Source organism: Melitaea cinxia, chromosome 4, assembly GCF_905220565.1.
Source record: "Melitaea cinxia chromosome 4, ilMelCinx1.1, whole genome shotgun sequence".
Taxonomy (NCBI): Eukaryota; Metazoa; Arthropoda; class Insecta; order Lepidoptera; family Nymphalidae; genus Melitaea; species Melitaea cinxia.
This window is the reverse complement of record NC_059397.1, coordinates 14,479,595-14,504,695: the sequence shown is the minus strand read 5'-3', so window position 1 is coordinate 14,504,695 and position 25,101 is coordinate 14,479,595. Positions and strand designations below refer to the sequence as shown.

Genomic DNA, 25,101 nt, shown 5'->3' with positions numbered 1-25,101 from the left:
CCCATATAAAAAGTTTAGAATACTGTATCTAGCCCTGGCTCAATCTATTATCAAATGGACTAACGGTGGTAACTATGTAGCTACGGTAGGACCTATAAAACATATTTAAATAATATTTATGCTTTACAGTTACGTTTATTAAAAACCATTATCCCAAAATTTAAAAATAAAAGTATCTTGAATGAAAGTGATATTTTAAAATATTGTAATGTCATAGATGTATTTACGTTGGTGAAATTCAATGTCCTAAATGAAGTTAATGATCCTTCTTTATTAATCGAAAAATGTAGACCCAATATCCTAAGAAATATTCAAAATTAAAAAAAAATTGTTATACCGAATGCTAGAAATTTTTACTGAGCTAAAATGTTAAACACAATTATACCCGCATTTGTTAATGAACTTCCTAAATACCTACAAAAGTAACAAACACAAATATAGAAGATCACTAAAATAACATTTATTAGTCACAGCGTTTAATAGTCACAAAATCATGGTAATTACCTAAGTTTAGATTTAATTGCTGTAATATGCTACGGTATAGATATTGTATGATAATATAGTATGCGACGCGGCGGCTTGTCCGAATAAACTCTTGTGAGTTTTCGTGACAGGCTTGTGTATAAATTTTAATTATGTGTTTTTTGTATTTTTGAACATATATATATATATATATTAGTTAATTAAATTTGACAATTTTATTAACAATATCTATATCATTTATTATTTGGGCATCATTTCCTAAATTTGTTGACATAATATTTTTAGATTTAATTACCAATTCTATATTCATATATTTACAGTTTTTTTAACATATCATTCAGGGAAAAGTCTTTTCGTATTTTTTTAGTAAAAATGGTATATTTTACAGTTTTACTTTAAATAATTGTCTTTGTTCGCAAACGAAAAAAAAAACCGATTTCAATTACATCGACTAGTAATTCAACGTAGGTACACGAAAAAATAGTCAAGTAAATACGCATTATAAGATACAACTCGAAAAGTACTTGTCGTTGAAAAGTTTTTGTTGTGTAGATCTCAATTAAATTTAAATGGGGCCACATGACACGCACCACTCACCGCCTATCGATTAAAAAAACATTATCAAAATCGGTCCACCCAGTCAAAAGTTTTTAGGTAACATACACAAAAAAAAAAAGAAGAAAAAAACTCGAATTGAGAACCTCCTCCATTTTTAGAAAACTATTTAAAAAGGAAAAAATACGCCTCAAGCCGAAAATATGTGGTTGTCATGCCAAACGATGCGTAGACAGCTGAATGATAGGCACAAAACACGTAATAAATAAATTTGCCCACATAAATTCGATTTTGATTTTATTAACGTTTATACTTATACAAATGCATTTGATATACGTTTCTTTTTGACATTTAGTTTAAAATTTTAAAATAACTTTATATTTAAATACAATTATTGCAATTTTTAAAACGGAACCAAAATTTTCCTTGGTCGCGAAAGGAATTCAATTAGGAGTTAACAGGTTGCTTACATGTGACAAAAGATGAAAATAAGATATATATTTTTTGTAAAATTTATTCTACAAAAAACTTGACTTTACAAATACCTATTACCTTAAAAAATTAAAACTAATTGAGTATAAGAATATTTTCGATCAACCTACGCTAAATAAAAAAATATGAGACTACGACATAAATTTATATACATATACAAATTACAAAAAGTAAGATTTAAATAACTTTTTAAATTTATTGTAAATTTGAAATGATTGATTGATTCGGCCAGTATATTAAAAATAGTTTAATAGCTAAAGCATATTATTGGATTAAACACACTAACGATCTCCTGCAAGATATGACTAAATTTTAACAAATCAGTCAGTCAGTTCAGCCTATTGTAGCCCACTGCTCGACATAGGCCTCCCCGAATTCGTTCCAGACATCCCCGTTTTCCACAATCCTCATCCAGGCGACACCGACAATTTTACGTAGATCGTCAGTCCAACGGGCCGGAGGACGTCCCACACTGCGTTTGTCAAGACGCGGTTAGCAAAATTAGAATTAATTTTACCTTTATTTCATAAAGAATAAATATAAATTTTTATTTGTAAAATGACGATTCAAAAGTTCTTTTGAAGTCTACTTAAATTTATAATTTTTTAATTTTGAACACCCCACTACGGGTACAGGCCTGTAGTAAAAGTTTTATTAATTACATATAAAAACTATTATTAACAAAATAATATCAATATATTATTAACATAATTACTTTGATATCAGTTAACATTTTGACCTTTTTTCTGGTCGATTATATAAAACAGCTGTTGAAGTTGTATATTTAGTATTCAATTGATATTCTCCAGCAAAAGCAAGTTTGCATCTTGAAGATCTTTTTGAATTTGTACAGCAGTAATAATGCAGAGAGTTTTATTTGTCTATTTATGTGTTCTTAGCGCATTTGTTTTTGTAGAAACAACGCCTAGGTAAGTACGCATACTACAATTTTTAAAATGTTATTTATAAAAAAAAAATAAGTTAAAGTATTACTTTTCTTATTCACAATATTACTTGTGGTTGTAGGTGCAGAAACAACAACTGTGTTTGGGGCGGAGGCGGATATGGTTACACTCAAGAACCATATAATAGCCAATACGGATATAATAGTCAATCAGGATATGGAGTAGACTCAAATAATAATGGTGGGGGACAAAGTGAATATAGTAGTGGAGGCGGTGGAAATAGTAATGGCGGATACAGCAGTGGCGCATACGGTAGCCATGGAAGTCACGATAGTGGAAGGTAAAACAAAATAATTATATCATCCTTACATTCAGTATTTTTTTATCAAATAGTTCACACATTTGATAGTTTAGCTATAAACTACGTATAATATCAACATTTAGAAAATTCTCATTATTATTTTGTACAACATTAAATAAATAGCTCATCTGAGTGTATTTTGCTAAACATAATTGAATATTTTGTGTCTTTTATAAAAGGTATACTGTCTGATATAAGACTTTTTTCCAGGTATGATATGAATGCCTTTATACCACAAGATTGTCCCTATTGTAGGATCTATAACTTAGGTAATGGTAACTGGAACACTACCACATTTGAAGTACCTGAGGAAGATAGTGAAGGCGTAGGTCTAAGAACCATTAACATAGACCACATTTAATTCTGTCATAATAATATAATAAACAAGTTACGTGCAACATAATAAAGAATTTTAAAACTCTCATCTATTTTAATATTTCCTTCATATTACAAAATGTAATTTATTTTTAAATTTATAAAATAAAACTTAAATGAAGATATCAGAACTGAAGTGAAAAAATTATCTTTAATTACAATATTGTATACGTTAGCATATATGTAGCTTTACTTGAGTGGACGTTTTGTTTATTTGTTCTAAATTACTTGTAACTACAAATAATCATATTTATTCATTCAATTCATACAATAATTAAATTTTACCTGGCGTAAAAACTAATCTGGTATTATATATATATGTCTGTGTGTGTATATGTATATATCTATTTTATACCAGAAACCTTGACTAGAAAAAAGATCAGGCTCAACCAGATTATGTATCTGGACAAGATCAGGATAGAATGAGGAATGCCAGATCCGGCAAGCTCTGTCAGGACTAGGTCTGAGCTGATGAATTAATAATATAAAAATTAATAAAAATAATGAATATTTAAAGTAAAAACATAAATAAATAATACATTGGAAAAAATAAACGGAAATAAATATCGTAATAATTATGTTAAGTAGCATATCTAACTGAGGTAGGGCACATCAGGAATTTCCTGCTCAAAATATGGAGCGGCCCGACTGGGGTAGTATCTCGACCTTACAGAAGACCACAGCTAAATAATACTGTTTTCTAGCAGTATTGTGTTCCTGTTGGTGAGTAAGGTGACCAGAGCTCCTGGGGGGGATTGGGGATTAGGTCAGCAACGCGCTTGCGATGCTTCTGTTGTTGCAGGCGTCTATAAGCTATGGTAGTCTCTTACCATCAGGTGAGCCGTACGCTTGTTTGCCGAACTAGTGAAAATATTTATAATATCAATTCGCTTTTTTTCATTCGTGTTTAAAAGGACCGGACCGAACCGGCTGATCAGGATGAGATGAGATTTCCTGATCTGGACTCGATCAGGAAATCTCATCTCATCCTGATCAGGTCCAGACAAATCTTCTGCGTTACATACCTTATCCGGTCCAAATTACTCATGTCCGGTCCGGTCTTTCTAAGGAAGATGAAAAAATTTCTACTCGGGTATTCGAACCATTTAAAACAGACATACAAAGTTATTAGTTAATCCAAAAGCAATATGAACATTATTTACTTTACAATCAAAACCAAAATACTGAATACACACCCAGCGTACTGACACTATCAGTAGAGTCAGTACAAATGTATCAATACATAGTATGATGTGCAAGTACAATGTAAAATAAAATCGTAATTCAAAGGTGGTTAACGTGTTGTTAGAATAGTTTAACGTGTGAAAATTTAAGATATGCGCGTATAGAATGGAAAATGCTGTGATAGAAGCCGAATGTATCGTTAAAATTAAAGTAATGTATCGAGTTAAGGTATTGGATGCATTAGTCCTTCCCTTCAACACTAGAACGATTTGTCCATTATTTTGTCATATCTATTTCGTAATAATTTAATTTTTAATAATGTTTTATTTTTATTAGAACATAATAATTTATTAGAACATAATACATATTTACAATTCACAACTTAGTAACTAAATATTTACAGATAGTTATGGTATAAATCATGTGTGCGTGGAATGGTGCCAAGAATGCTGGCAGCATTTTCCCGTTGAATCGCTATGCCTCTTCTCTGGGCAGAAAACACAGTAGCCCTCTTGTCACCAGTGGAGGTAATTAGGACTATAAGTTTAATATTTCAGACAGTTCGAAATTAAAAGTTAATGAAAATCCATCTGACTCTTCCGTCTTTAGAGTACTTCAGAAAATATTAAAATGAAGTTATTGTTGAAACTTCTAAAGCATTTATCCGTCAGCTGTTTGTTACAGTGTTTCTTTATAGTAATGCTATCTCTATCATCAGGTCTATAACATCTATATTACTATATTAAAGTGTTTATTTTTATTGATTGTAATGCTATAAAATAGTAGAAAAAACAAATTTTTAAATTGCCGTTACATCTATGCAACTGCTAACTTACCTATTTTTATTAAAATTGATTTCATGAATCCATCTACATGAAATAAACTTGAAATAAAAGTTTTTGACCGACGGTCTGTGTTGATATACATTGTTTCTGCTTTATTATTGTAAGTAATAACGAGTGATATTAATCATCACCATCATCGTCACAGCAGCCTTTCGCAGTCAACTACTGGACATAGGCCTCCACAAGTTCACGCCAAAAATGGCGTGAACTCATGTGTTTTGCCCATAGTCACCACGCTGGGCAGGCGGGTTGGTGACCGCAGGGCTGGCTTTGTCGCACCGAAGATGCTGCTGCCCGTCTTCGGCCTTTGTATTTCAAAGCCAGCTGTTGGATGGTTATCCCGCCCTCGGTCGGCTTTTTAAGTTCCAAGCTAATAGTGGAACTGTGTTATCCCTTAGTCGCCTCTTACGACACCCACGGGAAGAGAGGGGGTGGTTATATTCGTTGATGCCGTAACCACTCAGCATAGTGATATTGATAGGCGCCAACAAACAAACATATTATTGTATGGACACAAATGTTCAGTCTAAAGAGTTTATGAGGGAACTTTGTTCCAAATTGTACAATATAATAATCTTACGATGAAATAAAAATCAAAAATCCCTCAATTCACGAAATCTTCAAGGGCTCTTTTTAACCGACTTCCAAAAAAGGAGGAGGTTCTCAATTCGACTGTATTTTTTTTTTTTTTTTTATGTATGTTACATCAGAACTTTTGACCAGGTAGACCGATTTCGACAAATTTTGTTTTAATCGAAAGGTGGTGTGTGCCAATTTGTCCCATTTAAATTTATTTGAGATCTAACAACTATTTTTCGAGTTATATCTAATAATGCGTTTTTACTTGACGCTTTTTTCGTCGACCTACGTTGTATTTTACCTCATAACTTTCTACTGGGTGTACCGATTTTGATAATTCTTTTTTTGTTGGAAAGGGGATATCCCAAGTTTGGTACCATAATAAGGAAACCAGGATCTGATGATGGGATCTTAGAGAAATCGAGGGAAACTCTTGAAAATCCGCAATAACTTTTTACTGGGTGTATCGATTTTGATAATTTTTACTTTAATCGAAAGCTGATGCTTATCATGTGGTCACATATAAATTTTATCGAGATCTGATAACTACTTTTTGAGTAATCTCTGATAACGCGTAGTTACTTGACTATTTTTTCGTCGATCTACGTTGTATTACTCTTCGATGTAATTGAAGTCGGTTTTTTTTCGTTTGCGAGCAAACACAATTATTATTCGTTATTGTCATAAATTAATTATAATGAATGTGTATCTACTACCAATTCAATGGGTAGAATTTGCAATTGCCAAAAAACTCATCATAAGCTCTTTGAAAAACTTTTAAAAATATAAGTTTATTATACAAGTCTTTGATATAGTACGAACATTTGACTAAAATCATTGAAGGTAGCATGTGTCACAAGAAACCATGTTTTATATACACTGGAATGTGAATGTTCGTACAAACGGCATGTGAATAAGACAGATGTAGGTACATTTATTGCGTGTTACATTGGTAGTGAAAACTGATAGACTGAATGTCGGTAAGGTTATATATCCATTCGCTTGTCTGATTCATAACTAATTTTGTTGTTTGAATGTAACTTTGATGCGAGGTCATAATGAATAATAATTGATTTTTTTTTATATCTTTATATCTACATTTAAGATCCCTAAAGGTAAAAGTTGTGTATAAAGTAAGACATAAATTTGAAATATTTACACTAACATATTTTTTTCTGTTATAAATATTACTTTTGAATGCTTTAAGTTTATGTACTTTGAGTATTTTAGCTTACCTACCGGTAAAGTTTTTATGAGATCAGCTTCATAAAATATCTGTAAATTTTTATGATCTGAAAGAATACGATGCTCGGCGCAATTTTTATACTTTCATAAATGTTGCTGACTCAAGTATATTTACGCCAGTAGTCACAAAACATTTTATATCTTGTCTTGTTAATATTATATTAATTACTACAGAAACATACGTTGATTTTTGAAAGGCAAATAAATGGTTAAATGACATGAAAAAAAGACATTTATTTTAATACAAACACAACACAATTCATTGAAAACTAATAAAGTGTTAATGATTGGAAGCATCTCTTATACTGAACCTCGTAAAGGGTAAGATGAAGTATCTTCACACGTTACAGTGTTATTCACCTTTAAGATGCAGTAACGCTGTGCCATAATAAAAATGATGCTTCCTGCTTCCTCCTCCTGTTAACTTGGCCCAACATCTATCGAGGCACAGCAGAGAATATGCTCCACAAAACTTTGAGCACCCTGTCTGGTAAAGAACCTCAACCTTACACTAACACACAGCTAAATAATGTTGCTTTCAAGCAGTATTGTGTTCATGTGGTGAGTAAGGTAACCAGAGCTTTTGAGGAGTGTTAAAGGTTATAGTCTGTAATGCACTTGCACTGTTTCTGATGTTGCAGGCGTGTATTGACTACGGTTACCGCTTACCATCAAGTAGGCTGTACGTTAGTTAGCCATCCTAGTCGTTTAACAAAAAATATATTTGCATAACACAAATGATGTTTGCATAAAGCGTTTTATTATCAGACTAAATTTACAGTAAAAGGCTAATGCTTCACTAATCCGAGAGACATTGTTTCGCGATTTTGTCCACAATGCAACCACTGATGATTACCGTTAAAAGACCGTCAACCGTTAACCGTTAAAATATATTCTACTACAGCGATGAGATACAGCGATTGCAATACAATTTTGGATAAATTTTTGTTTCTTTTTTTTATATACAATTTTACTCCGCCTGATTCTCTACCTCCTTGCAATTGAGCTGCATAGTAAATAAGTTTCAACCTTTTTCCAAACAAGATAATAGACATTATGGCTATTGCAATGTTTCTGTATGCAAAGCATAGGGTAGATATGCATAGCAATTATTGTTAGCAAACAAAGCCCTCTGTGTGGCGGTGGTATTAGCATAAGTTGATTGGAATAACGGGTTCGAAAATGAATGAATATATTATGTTTTGCATATCAACTGAATTCATTCAGCTGGAATATTAAAAAATCATAAAAAATGTGATTTTTTTCATATTCGTTCTTGTATTAATAAAAAATATTCAAATCCATTGTTCTACCTGATAATGATAATGACAAGACCGACGCAAAATACTCGTAACTAATACTAATATTTCAAGCTTTGCATGTCTTTATTCAAGAGCGATGGAAAGATTTATTTTGTAACATAGGTAAATTGACATCACAATCATTAAATAATAATATATGTATAATCAACAGTTTATTGAAATCTGTGTTGTAAGACTGTAAATAGAGCAAAAAAAAATCTGTGTAGATTACACTACAGAATATACGTTTACTACGTTTATGTGTGTGTTTTTTGGACATCATTAATAATTATATTTTTTTCATAATGAATCTCAATACTCCTGTAATGGCAGAAGAGAAAAAAGTACATTAATAAAAATTATAATGAAATCTAAATATTTATTTCGCTCTAAAATTATTAAACATCGTTAAAAAATATTAAAGGCAATCTAAATTTGAACACTTTTAATTTTTTACAAGACGGGCAGCAGCGTCTTCAATGCGACAAAGTCAGCCCAGCGGTCACCAACCCCCCTGCTCAACATAGTGACTATGGGCAAAACACATGAGTTCACGCCGTTTTTGACGCGAACTTGTGGATGTACAGCAGCGATATCGCAGCGAGAATCGGCAAAGCGATTCAACGGAGAAATGCTGCCAGCATTCTTGGCACCGTTCCATTCTGATATGATATATACCATAGCTATTTGTAAATATTTAGTTATTAAGTGGTCAATTATATTAATTTTACACTATAAACGTATGATATCTATACAAACCATGACAATAAAATTTGAAATACCTAAGTCATTGTAGCAAAATGAACATACTATTGCAAATGATAACATTTTAACATTACGTACCTAAAGTTAATTTTTATTGCTTCAGTTTTTATATAAACATTATAAATGAAAAAGTAATAAATGGTACATATTGAACGCATGGAAGCTCCCAGTGGGAAGAAAATCCTGCATCCGTTATACTCACAGCCCAAACACGAGCGCCTAAACCACAAGAAACTATATAATCAAATATAACATTCGTCATGGAGCTGCTCTGATCACTTCCACAACCCATCTTCAAGTACATACATGTATGTTTTTTCTGTGTATACGTTATTTAACCTTTATAAATGTTTTAATTCTTTTATATAGCGCAAGAGGCCTGTTAGACGTCCACAGTCAAAAAAACAAAAAAAAAACAAAAGTAACTTAATTCGAATAGACTTCAAAATTCAAATAGTCATTTTATTAACAAAAATTTTAATTATTGTTAAAAGTGAAGCTAACACCGATTTGGAATGTAGATTCTGCAAAAAGAATTGACAAGAAATTCCGCAGTGACTCTTTAAAAAAACAGTATTTAATATAAAATTGGTAATATCTTGTATGTAAATACAGCATCACCAAATCCACAACAACAGAGGTATGTTACAGACTCAATCAATGGAAAAAAAACGATTATTGCAACTGTCATACAGCCTAAACGAAACTAACTTAATATAAATCGACTCTACAGTATTGATTAAGTGTGCGTAGTTTATTTATAATTTATTTAAACACCCCAATACCATCAAAGTATACTAACTATAGTGAACTCATACTAACTATAATTAACTCTTTACACAAAGACTGTTTTATGAATATTCGTGAGGAATTTATCGCTACTATTTTGTTAAAAATGCTGAATATTCAATATTAATTCCGTGTAAATTTAAAATTGCTTTCATATTTTACCTCACCCTTTCAGGAATAATATTATTAATATTAAATGGATGGGTTTAACGATGCTGGCTTTTATATTGGATATTTTTTTTTTGTGGCGGTGGAAGCTTTGTTGTAACTAAAATTAAATAATTCAGTATTAATACGCGTATTTTATAGTGACGTCCATCATTCTCGGGAGCTCTGGCTACCTTACTCACCTACATACATCACCTACAACTACTACACTGCTTTAGAGCAATTTTATTTGACTACAGTCTTCAATAAGATCTAAAAATAAATACAGTTAGATTGTTTAAATCGAAATTTAGACATTAGTATATAATCCTTTCTTTAATAATATATTTCAATATCCTAACAAACTGCGATTTACTTGCTTTTATTTATTTTTTTCCGCAATTCATAATTTTTCTTTCAACATTGCTGACAATAGCGGGAACCTCCAAATAAGCCGTTAATCCACCTAGAGTACCACAGGGATGTACAATTTGATATTATTTCTTTTGCGTTAATAATATTGTAGCAAGAAATTTCACAATATTCTCGGAATAAGATTTTTTAGAAGATTAAGCGAGGTATATATTCAGACAAATGAAAGATATACAAATTAGGTAATTGAAAAACAAAATACAATTACGCGTAATAAAAAAGTTATGTTTAGGGTGTAAAATTTTTCTATGACTAGACTTATCTAGACTACGATCATCATCATCACTCCACTCTCAAACCAAACTGGTAATTTAAAAAAAATACCTTTGACCTAACTAATGCTTCAATACGTTAATTAGACGACATGTTGCTTCTTTGTCGTAAAGTTGGACAAGATAGGTATGATAATTGTAATGAAACAACTTTTTCGGATTTAATAAACCGCGATAAAATCCTAATAAGTTTTCATTATAATGAATGAAATTCGCGTAAACATTAGAAAACAATACATGATAATGGTAGCTTAAGCTGATACACGAGGAGTATACGTAAGCCTCCAATATATGAATCGATGTTCTATAATCGGGTAATTGAATGTATAGTCACACATTCAATTACCCGATTACATTATAGCTTATCTTATAATATACTCAGTAAATGTATGACATTATTTCAGTATGAAATAATTAAAGGGGATCATTAAAACCATCTGTTACGTAATCAGAAACTAATGTGTAATTTACCAGTATAGTTATTAGCCATTAATAGAAGCCACTAAAACATTTATTTCAGTGCAATAGCGTAATGTATATGCATCAAATCTATTTAATGATACATAATTTTTTTTGTAAAGATTCATTGAATTATTAATACGAAAACCACATACGTATAAAAGTGAGAAAAAGGCAAATAAGAAAATACGATAATCTAAAATTGTTATATTAATAGTAGTAGATATACTTTTTTGTTTTTGTTTTTATATTAAAAGATAGTAAATTATTCAAGAAACCTACTTAAAAAAAAATTTGCGCCATTGTAAAATTTTTAATTTTATGAAATATATTTAAAGCGATTTTTATTACGAAGCAACAATAACTTTTATAAAGTTTGTGGTTCTTTACAAGGGCATTGGCTTCAAATAGCGTTCAAAAATACATAGAATACACAAGAAAATATTTTAACGAATTCTCATGTTTGAATAACGAAATAAAATGTACGGTAACAAATTGTTTCAAAACATGAATGATCAAAGTAGAATTAAATTTACGTAAAAGGCTATTACCGTTGGAAGGTTTTTCGAGAGGTATTTCTTTTTTATAAATTGAATGTATTGATCATGCCTCAGTACTTCATGAAAATATTATTTTTTTATTCAAGTGTTACTGTTCAAGCGTTAAGTTTATTCTGTCACAGAGAATATACGTGATCGATACAAATTTTTGAATATTTTTAAAAAATTGTCAATTACTTATTCAAAAAAAAATACTCTATTACGAAATAATTTCGATATTGATTTAAACATTCCCTTAATTTGCTGCATGTTAATGCCTCAATATAAAGGTTTGTTATCTGGCACTAGACGGAGGTACTTTTGCTTTTGTAAGCTCGGTTTGATTTACAAAAGATATTGACAAACAAAATCGTCTTGGTATTTATGCCAGTACTATAGTTCTTTTAAACAAACCTTGTTATTTTTTTTAAATAAAGACTCATACATTTAAATAAGGATGTACATTTTACTAGAGTTTCATAAATTGCTTATTTTTTATTTATGATTATCACAGTAACGCGAAGGTAAAAAGATCTCTTATAAACCACAAACGGCGTCTGAAATTCTGTATGATAAAATCCAGCCAATAGGCAACACGGACAATCATTGTGTTAGAATTTTTAAACAAAAAAGAAATCTTAAATAACCTGAAACAAAAACGAGAAACGCGAAACAAAGTTACAGTGCGCGACGAGGCTTCAACGTAGAATTGTCAGCGATTTTCTGACAATTTACTTTATCGTATTCAAACAAAAGATAAAAACTTTAAAAGATACGAATAAGAGAAAAAAAAGTAAAAATGCTAAATCTTGATGGCCATCGTTGTATTTTGAAGCAGCCATAAACTCGAAAGATAAGATGAAATGAGACAAACGTTTTTATATTAAAAAGTCATTGAAACTTCAAAGGCAATGCTGAAAAAGAATATTAAAATTCAAGTACAAAATAATTACGAATTCAGTTTACGAAAACAAATGGAAACACTCGTACATCTTAATCCATGACTTTCAAATGAGACGCGGATGTTTTAACAATTACTTTTTCATTTTATTCTAAATTATAAAGTTACTAAAAGTTATAATAGGAGTGAAGTAAACAAAACCGCTGCCAAAAATGGCAGCAAGGTTGCATTATTATGTGTTTATCAACATCTGCATAATATATCACTAGTTTTTTTTTTATATCACTAGTTCGGCAAACAAGCGTACGGCTCACCTGATGGTAAGAGATTACCGTAGCTTGTAGACGCCTGCAACACCAGAAGCATTGCAAGCGCGTTGCCGACCCGATCCCCAATCCCCCCAGGAGCTCTGGTTACCTTACTCACCAACAGGAACACAATACTGCTTAAAAACAGTATTATTTAGCTGTGATCTTCTGTAAGGTCGAGTCTACCGCAGTCGGGCTGCTCCAAATTTTGAGCAGGAAATTCCTGCTATGCCCTACCTCAGTTAATATTGTTCATGTTGTTTTCTGAACTAGCTGCTAGATTATTTATCTAAAAAAGGTTTTAAAACAAAAATGATAGCGTTTCATCAAGATAACCGAGACTTCAATATATATGTATAATAAGGTAACTAAAATACATTGATGTAGGTTTTTTGAATATATAATTTTATGAAATTGAATACGAAATATTAGTCAATAATAATAATAATTCTCTTTACTGTTTAACGTAATAGGAATCTGTATAAAAACAACAATAAATTTACACAGGAATTAAAAGACCCGCCAATTCCAATAAATGAAAACAAATTAAAAGTTTTCTCTCACAGGAACAATCAACTCGCTCAAATCAACTGGACAAAGTTCCTGTAATCAATCTTTAAATTTTGTTCAATTGAGTTTATCAAATAAATTGTTTTAATTTTATTGCACAGATTATATTTGTATTAAAGTGCGTAACTCTTTTTAAAATGATTTATCATGTAACCTATTTAAAGATTCCCTTGCTAAATTATTTTAGATTACTGGAGTTGAAACATTTTAAAAGGTTACAAATTTATGTAAAAAACTAAGAGCACACCCAGGCTTACAGACTATATATATATATATATATATATCTTCAAAGTTCAAAAGTTCAAAAAAGACATTGATTTTCTTCTGAAGTAAAACTTTTAACTTAGCTTCATATATATGAATGTATAGGTGAGAGAAAGACAGAAAGAAATGTGTGCTCGTACCTCTCTCTCTTGCCCTTACAAGAATATACGAAACGTAGCTCTTTCTCTTTCTATCTTCACTAACTTATATTTCTCTCAACTTCAATTCGTCTTGTCTGATTACACTTTTTGTAACGCTCTCGTCACGTATTCACCACGTGCCTAAGGAAGTTTTACTTCAAGAAAAAAAACACGTCACTTTCTAAAACTAACAAAGATAATAATTTTGATTCCCTTTTAATAACGTAAGGCTGCAATTTAAGTACTCCTATTATGATATACTAGGATTCTCCGTATAAAATCGGAACAAAGCTGAAAAAAATTAATAACTACACAACATTTTCAATACGCGGGAATTAAGGCACCCATTGTAACTTACAAACAATTTTAATATTAAATACTCTTCAACCTTACACAAAACCCTTCCGTAACTTATAATAATATCAAAAGCTTTGATTATAAACCTATTTGTTTCGCTTAAACAATGTTATGACTCGTCTTTATTATATTTAATGAAGGAAGGAAGGAAGAAATATTATCAACAAACTTTATTGGAGATTATCAACAACTAGACGTAGAAGACTGATTTGAATCTACTCGCCATTTTATATTCCCTTTACTTCTGCCTGTAATATCTCACTACTGGGCATAGGCCTCTTTCTCCATGCAGGAGAAGGATCAGAGCTTAATCCACCACGCTGCTCCAATGCGGGTTGGCGGATATATTCCTTACTATGAGTAACGATCGCTATTAGGTGTACATGATAACAACCGGGACCGACGGCTTAACGTGCTCTGCGAGGCACGGTGGGGAGACCCACAAGGACTGCACAAACACCCAGACCACGGCAAACACCTGTATGGCCAATACAAATTTCAAAAGAGTAACTGCGGAGTTTCTTGCCGATTCTTCTCTGCAGAATCTACATTCCGAATCGGTGCTAGCTTCACTTTTACAAAAATAATAATTAATTTTTAAAGTTTTAATTTGTAAAATGACGATTCGAAAGTGCTGTTGGAGCCTATTTGAATAAAGCTATTTTTGATTTTGATTTTGAAATGTTTGTCATGTGCGGGGATCGAACCCGCAACCGCCAGCACAGCAGGTACAATCCATGGCTGTAACCGTTGCGCCGACGCGGTCTTTCCTTATATTAGGTTATAGAAATAATATATTTATAGGTTATGCTTTTTTTTGTTAAAGTAATAAATCTTAGAGGAAAATAAAATGAAAGTTAACGAAAACTTAAGTCGGAATACGTATACACATGAAAATAAAATTAACAAGTAAGTGTTTTGGTCAGTAGTAAAACTGAATCATAAAGCTGATGATTAAGTCAGCTTCCATTGAATGTGAAAATTTGTAGATCAATTCCTTATTTATAGAGCTACCTTGCTTACCTCCAGCAACATACCTGGCAGTCAGGTAACAGAACATTTTCAAAGAAATCGTTAAAAATATTTTCAATATATACAATAAATATATAAAACCTGACCCAGCAAACGTTATATTGCGCCCCCCCCCCCCCTTGTAATTTTGGGGTATGAAAAATCGATGTCGGTCGATTCTCAGACCTACCCGATATGCACATAAAATTTCATAAAAACAGCCGTTTCGGAGGAGTTTGGTGACAAACACTGCGACACGAGAATTTTATATATTAGATTTAAAATGAAACGGAATTTATATATATATATATATATATATATATATATATATATATATATAAACTAAAACTGCGTACTTTATCATTCATAGTATGAACATTATTGTTCTTTACACTTCGAGGCTAAAGGCATCCATATTCCATAACTAGAAACAATTTAAAAACTTCTCATTTCAGGATAAGCTCTTTTAAATTAAAGTTTTCATACGTACAATGTTGCAAGAAACAGCTGGTGTGAATATTCACAGTCCAAAATTATACATTTACAAAATACAGTGGATTTCATTTATAATATAAAATTAATAACTCTGTTTCCCTAATTAACGTTTTGTACGTTAATAATAAATAAACGATAATAACCATATAATGATGTTGAAATGTTAAAATAAAGTAAACCTTTTGTGTGTAAATGTTAAAAGTAGATTTTACACTCAGCTTGTGGGCGATTATATCGTAAATTCTCCTCATTCCTAAGTGGGTTATTCTGTTTAAATTACACGTACAATAAAACACTGAGGGCGGGTAGATGAAACAATTTCAGTCTAAGTGTCGTTTTATTCGTGCATTCGTCTCATGCTGTGACATTAAGTATCGAATAAAAAAAACCTACTGGTAATGTTACGTAATACTATGAACCGACTATAAATTTATATTTTTTTACTGTTAAGTGTGTTCTTACTACGAAAACCTACGGTTTAGTAAGTTATTTTATAAATAAAATTATTTCACGACATTTATTGCTTCTAATTGTCATGATTCCATAAAAATGATAAAATAATAATAACATAAAAAAAAACTTTTTTTTTTATTTTTATAAATAAACTTATGTCCACAGGCTTAAAGTGCCCATGCTTTTGTTATTCCGATTTTTAGTTTTATTACTGATCGTTTACTTGTTACACTACTGCAGCTTACATTAAGAGACCTAATTATTCTATCTTAGTATCCCTAATGCAGACGTGAGTCCACCGACCAAAATTATGCTAAACTTAATTGATATCTTACATGCAAAAAGACATAGAATTATATTGCGCCTTACTTTAATTATTGTTGTCACTATTATAATAATTATTATTATCTATGTTTATATATACACTTACTTGCTATCTATAATATATGTACACTTATTGTCTAGCTAACGTATATGTACACTTATGGCCTACTTAGCCTACTTACAATATACACTTAACCTATGTTATTATTAGTATTTTTTTTTTTTTTTACTTACTCCTAAGTTTTTTCCTTACATTAAATTACAATTTATTCCTACAAATAAGGTGTGCTACAATTTTAACATTTCGAGCACACCCTCAATGACGGCGGCATCCCTGTGGTGAATCGCCATCCTGAGGCTGTGCTCGAGGATGTCTTTTTCAGAAGTTTCCGCTGCCTTCGCCACAAAGCGACCAATTGCGTCGTCACGATCGTCGGTGTAATAGACACAGGTGTTGGTATGCCTAGTCACCGCGACTACAGCGTGCGAGACGCTGTCGTGAATCTTGAGCCTCCTTGTCTTCGTCTGGAGGACAACGACGTCCTCATAGGTCTGGCCCTGCGCCTCATGGATGGTTAAGACGCGCGATCCCTCACCGGACCCGTATCCCTGGTCAGTCAGCAATCTCTTCTCCTCTTGCGTAAAGACCAGGTACAAGGTCCGGTCCCTTCCTACAGGAATGCGCGCGCCCGTGAGGCTCTCCACTCGCAAAGATCGGATCTTTGTGCTTGAGCTGTACACGGTCTTGTAAACCTCACTGATGGCAAAGGCGACGTCTTTGGGGTTACGATGCGTGCATGACAACTCACATGAGATGGTTGTTAACAGGGTTGGTCTGTGGTATCGCATTTCGAACAGGTTGTCCCTGTCGATGTACGGCAGCTGATTTATATCTCCAATGAGGACTACCTTCTCTGCTCCCGATAGTCGGGCGGCCATTACTATGGCTCCGAAATGGTTCATGAGGGCTTCGTCCACCGTTAGGCGTTTGATTTTTGAGCCCTCACGGAAACCATTTACCAGCACGGATGCCATAGTGCGCACCTTTTGCTTGGCCTTGTTGCCATAGCGGTGCGCCAGTTTTTCCTTTAGGTCTTTGGCCGCCTCGACTGTGGTCGTAATTACGACCTCCGTGTCCTCATCGAAGTCCCTGACTATGCGAGTTGTCTTACCGCATCCCGGTACACCGTTTATCCACTCCAGCGATGGTAGCCCCCAGGTCACGGACGGTAAACCGGCTTCCCGGTCGCCCGAGATGGTTTTCGCCATCCGCAGCATCCGGTCCCCCAGCATTACTTTCGTGCATCTGGCCACTACCACCACCGGGTCCCCTTCAGGTGTGTCGAAGGTTTGAGACTCCTCGTCACTCCCCTCAGACTCGACCGCGCTCACGAAACCTGCTGTGATGTTATATGCAGCCATATACCTACCCGACATCTTGCCCTTGAGTATTTGTCGGGTTTTGCTGTTGTATATGGCTGCTTCGGCTTCCTCGAGTTCCACCTCCAGTAGCCTTTGGTGATCGTACTGGTAGGCCTGCATGATCTTTTTGCAGGTGGCCAGGCTTACCTCGCGGTTTGCCTTTATTATGGCCAGGAACTCGATTAGGGCGTTCTCCGCATGTTGAAACGGTGTGGACGCAGGTCGAAGTCTTGGTGGTTCTACTTGTCCCATATCGGCCCTAGTTCGAGCGGCGAGTGACGCCTCCGGGTGCCTCGGACTGTCGTCTTTGGTGAACCCGCTCAGCGCCCCGGATAGTCGCTCTCCCTGTCCAGCCTTTTTGGGAGAGGGGTGATGCGGGAGCTTACCTTGTTTCGGGGAGATGGTTGCCTGGATAAAGGTCGCCAATGACATCGAGCTCGGCTTAGACTCAGGTGCGGCCCTTGCTTTGCGTTGTTCAACCTTCTGGCTCTCAATCTTTTGTTGTAGGCGCTCCGAGCCACTAGGTGCGGGTTCGCTGACAGTCGGCAATGCAGGGGATGAAGGTGTTTTGGATTTCGGTCTTAAGTAACCAAGATCCTCCCCCCTGTCTTCGTAAACAATGACCTCACTGTTCTTAGAGGCCATTAGGCAACCGTACCTATCCGATACGTTGCCTCTATTATAACCGACTCTCATCGAATCGACACTGATTTTTCCGGGGATTCCCCCGGGGATCTCGCCCAAGCGCTGTAGCCACAAGCTGGACTGCGCGAAGGCGGACGTCTCTCCCCATTCGAAAAGTGCGATCTCTTTGTTTTTCAACCGCAATAAACGATAGGTCGGGTCGCCCTCCTGCTCTTGCGCTAGCGCTGTGATTTTTGTGCGCTTTATGCTTGTCTTTTGGGTGCTACCGTTTATCAGTAAAGCGAGCCCCGGCGAAATCGCCAGCTGATTGCGTTCTTCAGAGCGACAGAAGCTTATCCCCATCCTCTCCGTTTCGCTGTCCATGAATAGAGCCACGCATCTGGTCCTAATACCAACTTCTCCACTTCCGTTCACTTCACTGGGCGAGGATTGTGTCATCCTGCTCTGAGTCGGTTGCGGAGGTGCGTTTTGGTTGGCTCTATTCCTGAACAGGTTCTGCAGTGAGGAAGACATGGTCCTAGTTATTTGGCCCAGAAGGTTGCGGCCAGGAGACATCCGCGGAGCCGCGATGTTGTCCTGCTGAGTTACTTGTTGGACACGGTTTTGTTCTATTTGTGTTTGTTTGTTGTGTGTCTGAGTGTGTGTTGTAAGAACGACGGTGTTGGCATTCTGCATAGGTGTTAAAGCCAGTGGTGGAGAAAGCGTGTTGTTCCTCTTTGCGGCTGTATTGACGGCCTTTCTCGTGAATGTGAGGAAGGACGTTCTGCTAGTCTCGCTCTCCAGGATGGTATGGAGCGATGGCTGGTCTAATTTAATCTGGAGTTTGAGTTCCAGATCCAGCCTTTCCTTACTGAACCTCGGGCAGCTCAGTATAATATGCAGAACTGTCTCCTCACAATTCGGGTCGCAGACGCACGAAGGACTGTCAGTGATGTGGAATCTGTGAAGATACGCCGCAAATCCTCCGTGGCCGGTCAGAATTTGTGTGTCGACAGATGTTGGTGCCGATTTCCTTACCAGTCTGCGAGCGGTCTTTACATCCGGTAAGAATATTTTCGTGACCGAGCCAGTCTCCGAAGAATTGTATCTGTCTTGCCACACCCTGGCAGACGCTTCCCGTATCTGCCTTTTGACATACGAGAGTGGTACTCTGTCGTAGTCAGGTGCCGTCTTTTTCGTTAAAGCCGCCCTTTTGGCTAGTTCGTCCGCTCTCTCATTGCCCGGTGTTCCAACATGGGCCCTCAACCAAAAGAACCGTACTGTCTTATTCTCCTCCCGGAGCTGTCTGATTTGACTCTTCATTTCCACGGCCAGAGGGTGAGTTACTGAGGGGCTCCTCATCAGATCTAAAGATGACCTCGAGTCGCTCAGGATGTTGATGGAGCGTGACTTTGAGGTTTTTGCCATTTCCACTGCTCTGAAGAGTGCGTACGTCTCGGATTGAAAGACAGTGTTGTGCGGCTCTAACCGGAAAGTGGAGTATCTTACTTCCCTGTCTTGATCCCAGCATGTGAGGGCAGCTCCTACTTTACCCTCTATTTTGCTTCCGTCGGTAAAGATGAGAGGTCCGACGATGCTGTGTTCCTCAAGGACTTCGGGGTTCAGACTCTCTAAGCGCTCGTACTCTGTTGGCATGAGTAGAGAAGGGTGGGGGTTTTGCATTGGTCCCACCCTGCGCTCCAGTTCTCTTCCCGGTGGAAGAAGGTCCGTGCTGTAACCTTTTTTTGTCTCAAAAAGTAAGGCCGCCTCTCGAACGCGAAGGTCTAACGGGAGTAAGCCTGTGAGGACTAGTGCCGATGTAAAAAAAAAACTTTTGGTAATAAGGATAATTTATTAAAAGTAGGATTAGTAGGTAGTTAGTAAAAATTAATAGTTATCTTCTAAGGTCTACCAAATTTTTTGGATTTACAAATTTGTCCTTAAAAAATGTCATTCGTATCCTTTTATGTTCAATTTAGTACACAAAAATAGGCTTTCATTCTGAAGGATGGCTTTTTATCGTTATATTGATTTTGAATAATTGATTTTATTAGCGGTTGTGATTGTATAAGAACCTATGAGAAATAATTAAACGTTAGCCTTAATGTTCCTTCAGAATAAAACTCATCATTGGCATTATTTTGACACATAATGAACATTGCAGATTAAATTTTTTTACAAGTGTTCAAGATCGTTTATTAATATGAGCTTATTCTAAAATTCCTTCACAAAAGACAAGTAAATATTTATGTGTATGGAAAATCGAAAGAATTTCCATTATGAGCAGCTTAGAGGAATTTTACCCTTCGAAAGATTATGAGGATGCGTGTCACAGTTGAGTTTTCTGGGCTTTGTTTTAATGGAAAATTTGATATATGATGGAGACTATATTTACAGCCTTATTTTTTGTCAAGTAATGTTATCTTTAGATACTTTATTTAAGAAATAAGAAGTTTTTTTATATACATGTTTTTAACTTTTGATATTCTATAATATATACGGTCACCAACCCGCCTGCCCAGCGTGGTGACTATGGGCAAAACACATGAGTTCACGTTATTTTTGGCGTAAACTTGTGGAGGCCTATGTCCAGCAGTGGACTGTATAGGCTGTAATGATGATGATGATGATGATTCTATAATAGTGGTGTATTTATCAAATAAAAATATAATTATTGTATGTATAAAGTACATGATTATGATATTTGTTAACATCGCAGTAATTAGGATATGCATATTTTGTTGTAGAATGAACCATGAACTAACTGCATTGCAGTCTAATGCTGCTAACAAGCCTCCTCAAGTGACATCCAGCATACACCGGCAATCTTACGTAGATTATCGGTCCAGCGGGCCGAAGGACGTCCCACACTGCGTTTGCCGATACGCGGCCTCTACTCCACGACACGTCTAATCCAACGGCCATCGGTTCTGCAACACAGGTGACTAGCCTACTGCTCCTTCAGTTTGCTAATTCTGGGTTATGTCGGTCGATATGAATAAATTCGTCTGTAATATTGAATATGATATGAAACGAGTATTAATGTAGTTTTAAAACAGTAACTATACTTCTGAACTTCAATGAAACCATTTCAACATAAATTTCATTCTTCAATGTTTCAAATTTCATTTCAAATATGATCTGAATTTTCAATCACAAAAAGTCAAACAAAGTAAAAACAGCATTTAAGGAATTGAGACTGACTATTTAACTACTTCCATTTAAAGTTATATTTTCTCTTGCGTTGTAACCATTATCTTCAATGGTATAAGATCTGCTCCTGTGTATACAAGACCAGTTAAGCGAACACTAGGGATATCTCGGTCAATATTTACTATCGCTCCAAAAGGAAACTTCGACTAATGGCTCACTCTGCTACGGGTCTCATTAGAACCACTTAAAAGAAAACGTGGGGTCGTTTCGTCATCCCTTTAAGTAAAAACGTTTCTGTTTTTCATTTATTTTTCAAGAAATTGGACGAATTTTAGGCGATTAAAATTTTATACGTGGAGGATAAGGAAACGTGTTTCTGTAATTGTTATTTTTTGACGGATTTTTTATAATATCCGGTCAAGGAAAAATATTTTCTTAATGCGAGAGACATAGATGTTTGAAAAATCCGAAAGTATGGTTTTTAAATTTCTTTAGTTTTCAAGAGAATTGTTATGAAGCTATTGGGAGGTTTTAATGAAACTATATACGCTTCAGCCTGTAATATCCCACTACTGGGCATAGGCCTCTTTCCCCATGTAGGAGAAGGATCAGAGCTTAATCCACCACGCTGCTCCAATGCGGGTTGGCGGATATATTCCCTACTATGAGTAATGATCGCTATCAGGTGTATATGATACCAACCGGGACAGACGGCTTAACGTGCTCTCCGAGGCACGGTGGAGAGACCCACAAGGACTGCACAAACACCCAGACCACGGCAAACATCTGTATGGCCAATACAAATGTTTGGCATGTGTCCCCACACCGAACCCGAAACTATATATCATAATTTATTATATACATGTATATGTGAGTAAAGATCAGAAAAAAATATAACATGTAAAAATAAATAATTTTTAAGTTATGAATTAAAGACGTACCTGTAATATTATAAAATTAATAATAATTCAATTGTAATATACAAATTTTTATCACACATATTGTTGTGGATATTACATACTCATCTACTTAATTAGGTTTTTAAAGACATGTCCATTTTTCCATTACATAAAAAATATATATTTTTGAAAATCTGATTCTCTTGAATTGTGATATATCAGCAAATTTAATTAATTTGACGACGTGTTAGCGAAAAGATCCCAGCACTAGCTTATAGCTTTTGGGCTGGCGGTTTCGGGTTCGATCACCGCACATGGTATACATTTTTACTAGCTATACAGATGTGTGAGTTTGTCTGGGTCTGGGTGTATGTACTTGTATATATTGTTTGTTTCAGACACAAAAGGAGTAAATCTTAGTAAGTAATTAAATGTTGGCAAAACTACCTCTAAAACTTTTACAGTCTTATTAATAAACATAGACTAGATCAAGAATAACTTTACACCAAATCTTAAGTTCAGAGTAATTAAATTCAGTATTAATAAATATGGAGTAAGGAAAGAGTAACATAACCCGAATCTACTCTCGGAGTAAAAGTTAATCCTTGGTTTCACGTAGTTTAGAGATGGCTAAGAGTAGTGGTATATTGACAATTCTTAACCTAACATTTCACGTGTCGTCTAAGTTCGTTATTTTGAACGTGTTTTGTGTTTGTTGTGCAAAAAGATGGATAGAGATTATTTTATTGATGATTTGAGAGTGAAAGATGAAATATATGAGGTTGAAGACCAAATGCCAATGAGTCGTGTAAAACATTATAAAATATGTAAGAATCCGCTGGAGGAACTTGAAGAAACCGAGTTCAAATTAAAGTACAGGTTCTGTAAATCCACTGCTATATTTATAATTGACATGGTAAAAGATAAACTAGCTGGTGATGCAAGGGTTGGATTTATACCACCCCATCTGAAAGTAAGCTGCAATAAGAACATGGGCCCGTGGAGAGGTAAATAGAACTGATCAATTATGTCTTTTATTCAGCAGTTTATTTTTTTTAATACAGTTTCTTACCATTAACTAGTTTTGTTTTTAATATACAACTCAATATTTATGTCAACAGATTCAAGATGATGCAGGGGACCTCGGTGGCATGAGCCAGGCAACAATATCAGTTATGAGTAAACAAGTTGCCTTGACACTAGTAGCACATAGGGCTCAATGGATTAAAATGCTACAATCTGATGCCGAGCAAAATAAGGTTATTGCTGGATTTTATGCATTGTGTGGTTTTCGACAAGTGATAGGGGCCACTGATTGCACACATGTAAGAATCCCAAAAGTTGGTGGAGATGTCGCTCAATATTATATTAATAGGAAAGGATACATTTCTATAAATGTACAAGTAAGTTTTTTAGTTTCTAAGTAGGTAGCCTGTCTTTTGCACAGATATAAAATCATTTTTATCAATGTAATGAGATCACTAATCTTGTTCCATTTTAATAAGGTATATAAATGATTCCAGGTTGTATCAAATGCAAACTTAGGAATCATGGACATAGTGGCACATTGGCGAGACAGTACCCCGAGGATTTTTAATGAATGCCGCTTAAAGCAAAGGTTTGAGACAAGACAACAATATTGATGATGACGTTCCAGTAGTACAAATGAAAAGCAGTTCCCTCAGAGGAAATTCGGCTCGGGCAGCATTTATTAATGAAACTTTTTAAAATCAACTATTTAAGTTGTTTTGACCTTATTCTTACATATAAATAATAAACAACATTCTTTTTAAAACAGTGTTTTAATTTATTTTAATAACCTTACACTAACTTTTATAAATAAATAAAACTGACATATAATTAAAAAACTGAATTCAATTATGAAAGCTTGATGCTTCACGTGCTTTTCTTAATTCTAAAATTTCTCTTTTTAGAATTGCAGATTTTAATTTTTCTCTTTGGATTTCCATTTTTATGGCATGTTCTTCTTCAGCCATTTCCATACGTCTCATGTGTTCTTCATATTTTAACATCTTGCTGTGGGTTAACATGCTGCTTACATAGTCCTGTACAAAAAATAAATAGTTTAATTATTGGTTGATTGGTTACACAAACAGCAAAATTAACATTAACAAGTAGTGGTAGGTAGACATTACTTTTCTGGACTTTAAACCGTTGTCTGCAATGTTGTTGAATATAATTTTCCGTTTGGGCGCCTGCAAAAATGTTTAAGCTAAAAATTATTTAAAAAAATAAATATGCAAACATTTCATTTAATAATGATTCCAAGCATAACCAAATTATTATTGACTTACCTTCTTTGTTGGAATGATATCAATACTTTTTCTCATTGGAATGGTCACAGTTCCACAGTTCTCAGAGATCTGTAAATATTCGGAAAATTCAGATGAATACATTTTCAAAATACAAATATTAACTACCTATATCCTA

General features: G+C 34.5%; 1 protein-coding gene across 1 annotated transcript; it reads left to right on the top strand.

Moving 5' to 3' along the window:
* Positions 1–23,377: 23,377 nt before the first annotated feature.
* Positions 23,378–24,293, top strand: LOC123670418 (putative nuclease HARBI1). The gene is made up of 3 exons (XM_045603914.1): positions 23,378–23,623; positions 23,772–24,053; positions 24,174–24,293. The coding sequence occupies exons 1-3, from the start codon at positions 23,378–23,380 to the stop codon at positions 24,291–24,293; spliced, it is 648 nt and encodes a 215-aa protein (XP_045459870.1).
* The last annotated feature ends 808 nt before the right edge of the window (positions 24,294–25,101 follow it).

What these genes read in the sequence shown, in the direction of transcription:
- LOC123670418 (XM_045603914.1), top strand. Translation starts at nt 23,378, where the DNA reads ATGGATAGAGATTATTTTATTGATGATTTGAGAGTGAAAGATGAAATA. An exon ending in TTATACCACCCCATCTGAAA is followed by an intron (nt 23,624 to 23,771) that starts GTAAGCTGCAAT and finishes TTATGTCAACAG; the next exon opens with ATTCAAGATGATGCAGGGGA. An exon ending in ACATTTCTATAAATGTACAA is followed by an intron (nt 24,054 to 24,173) that starts GTAAGTTTTTTA and finishes AAATGATTCCAG; the next exon opens with GTTGTATCAAATGCAAACTT.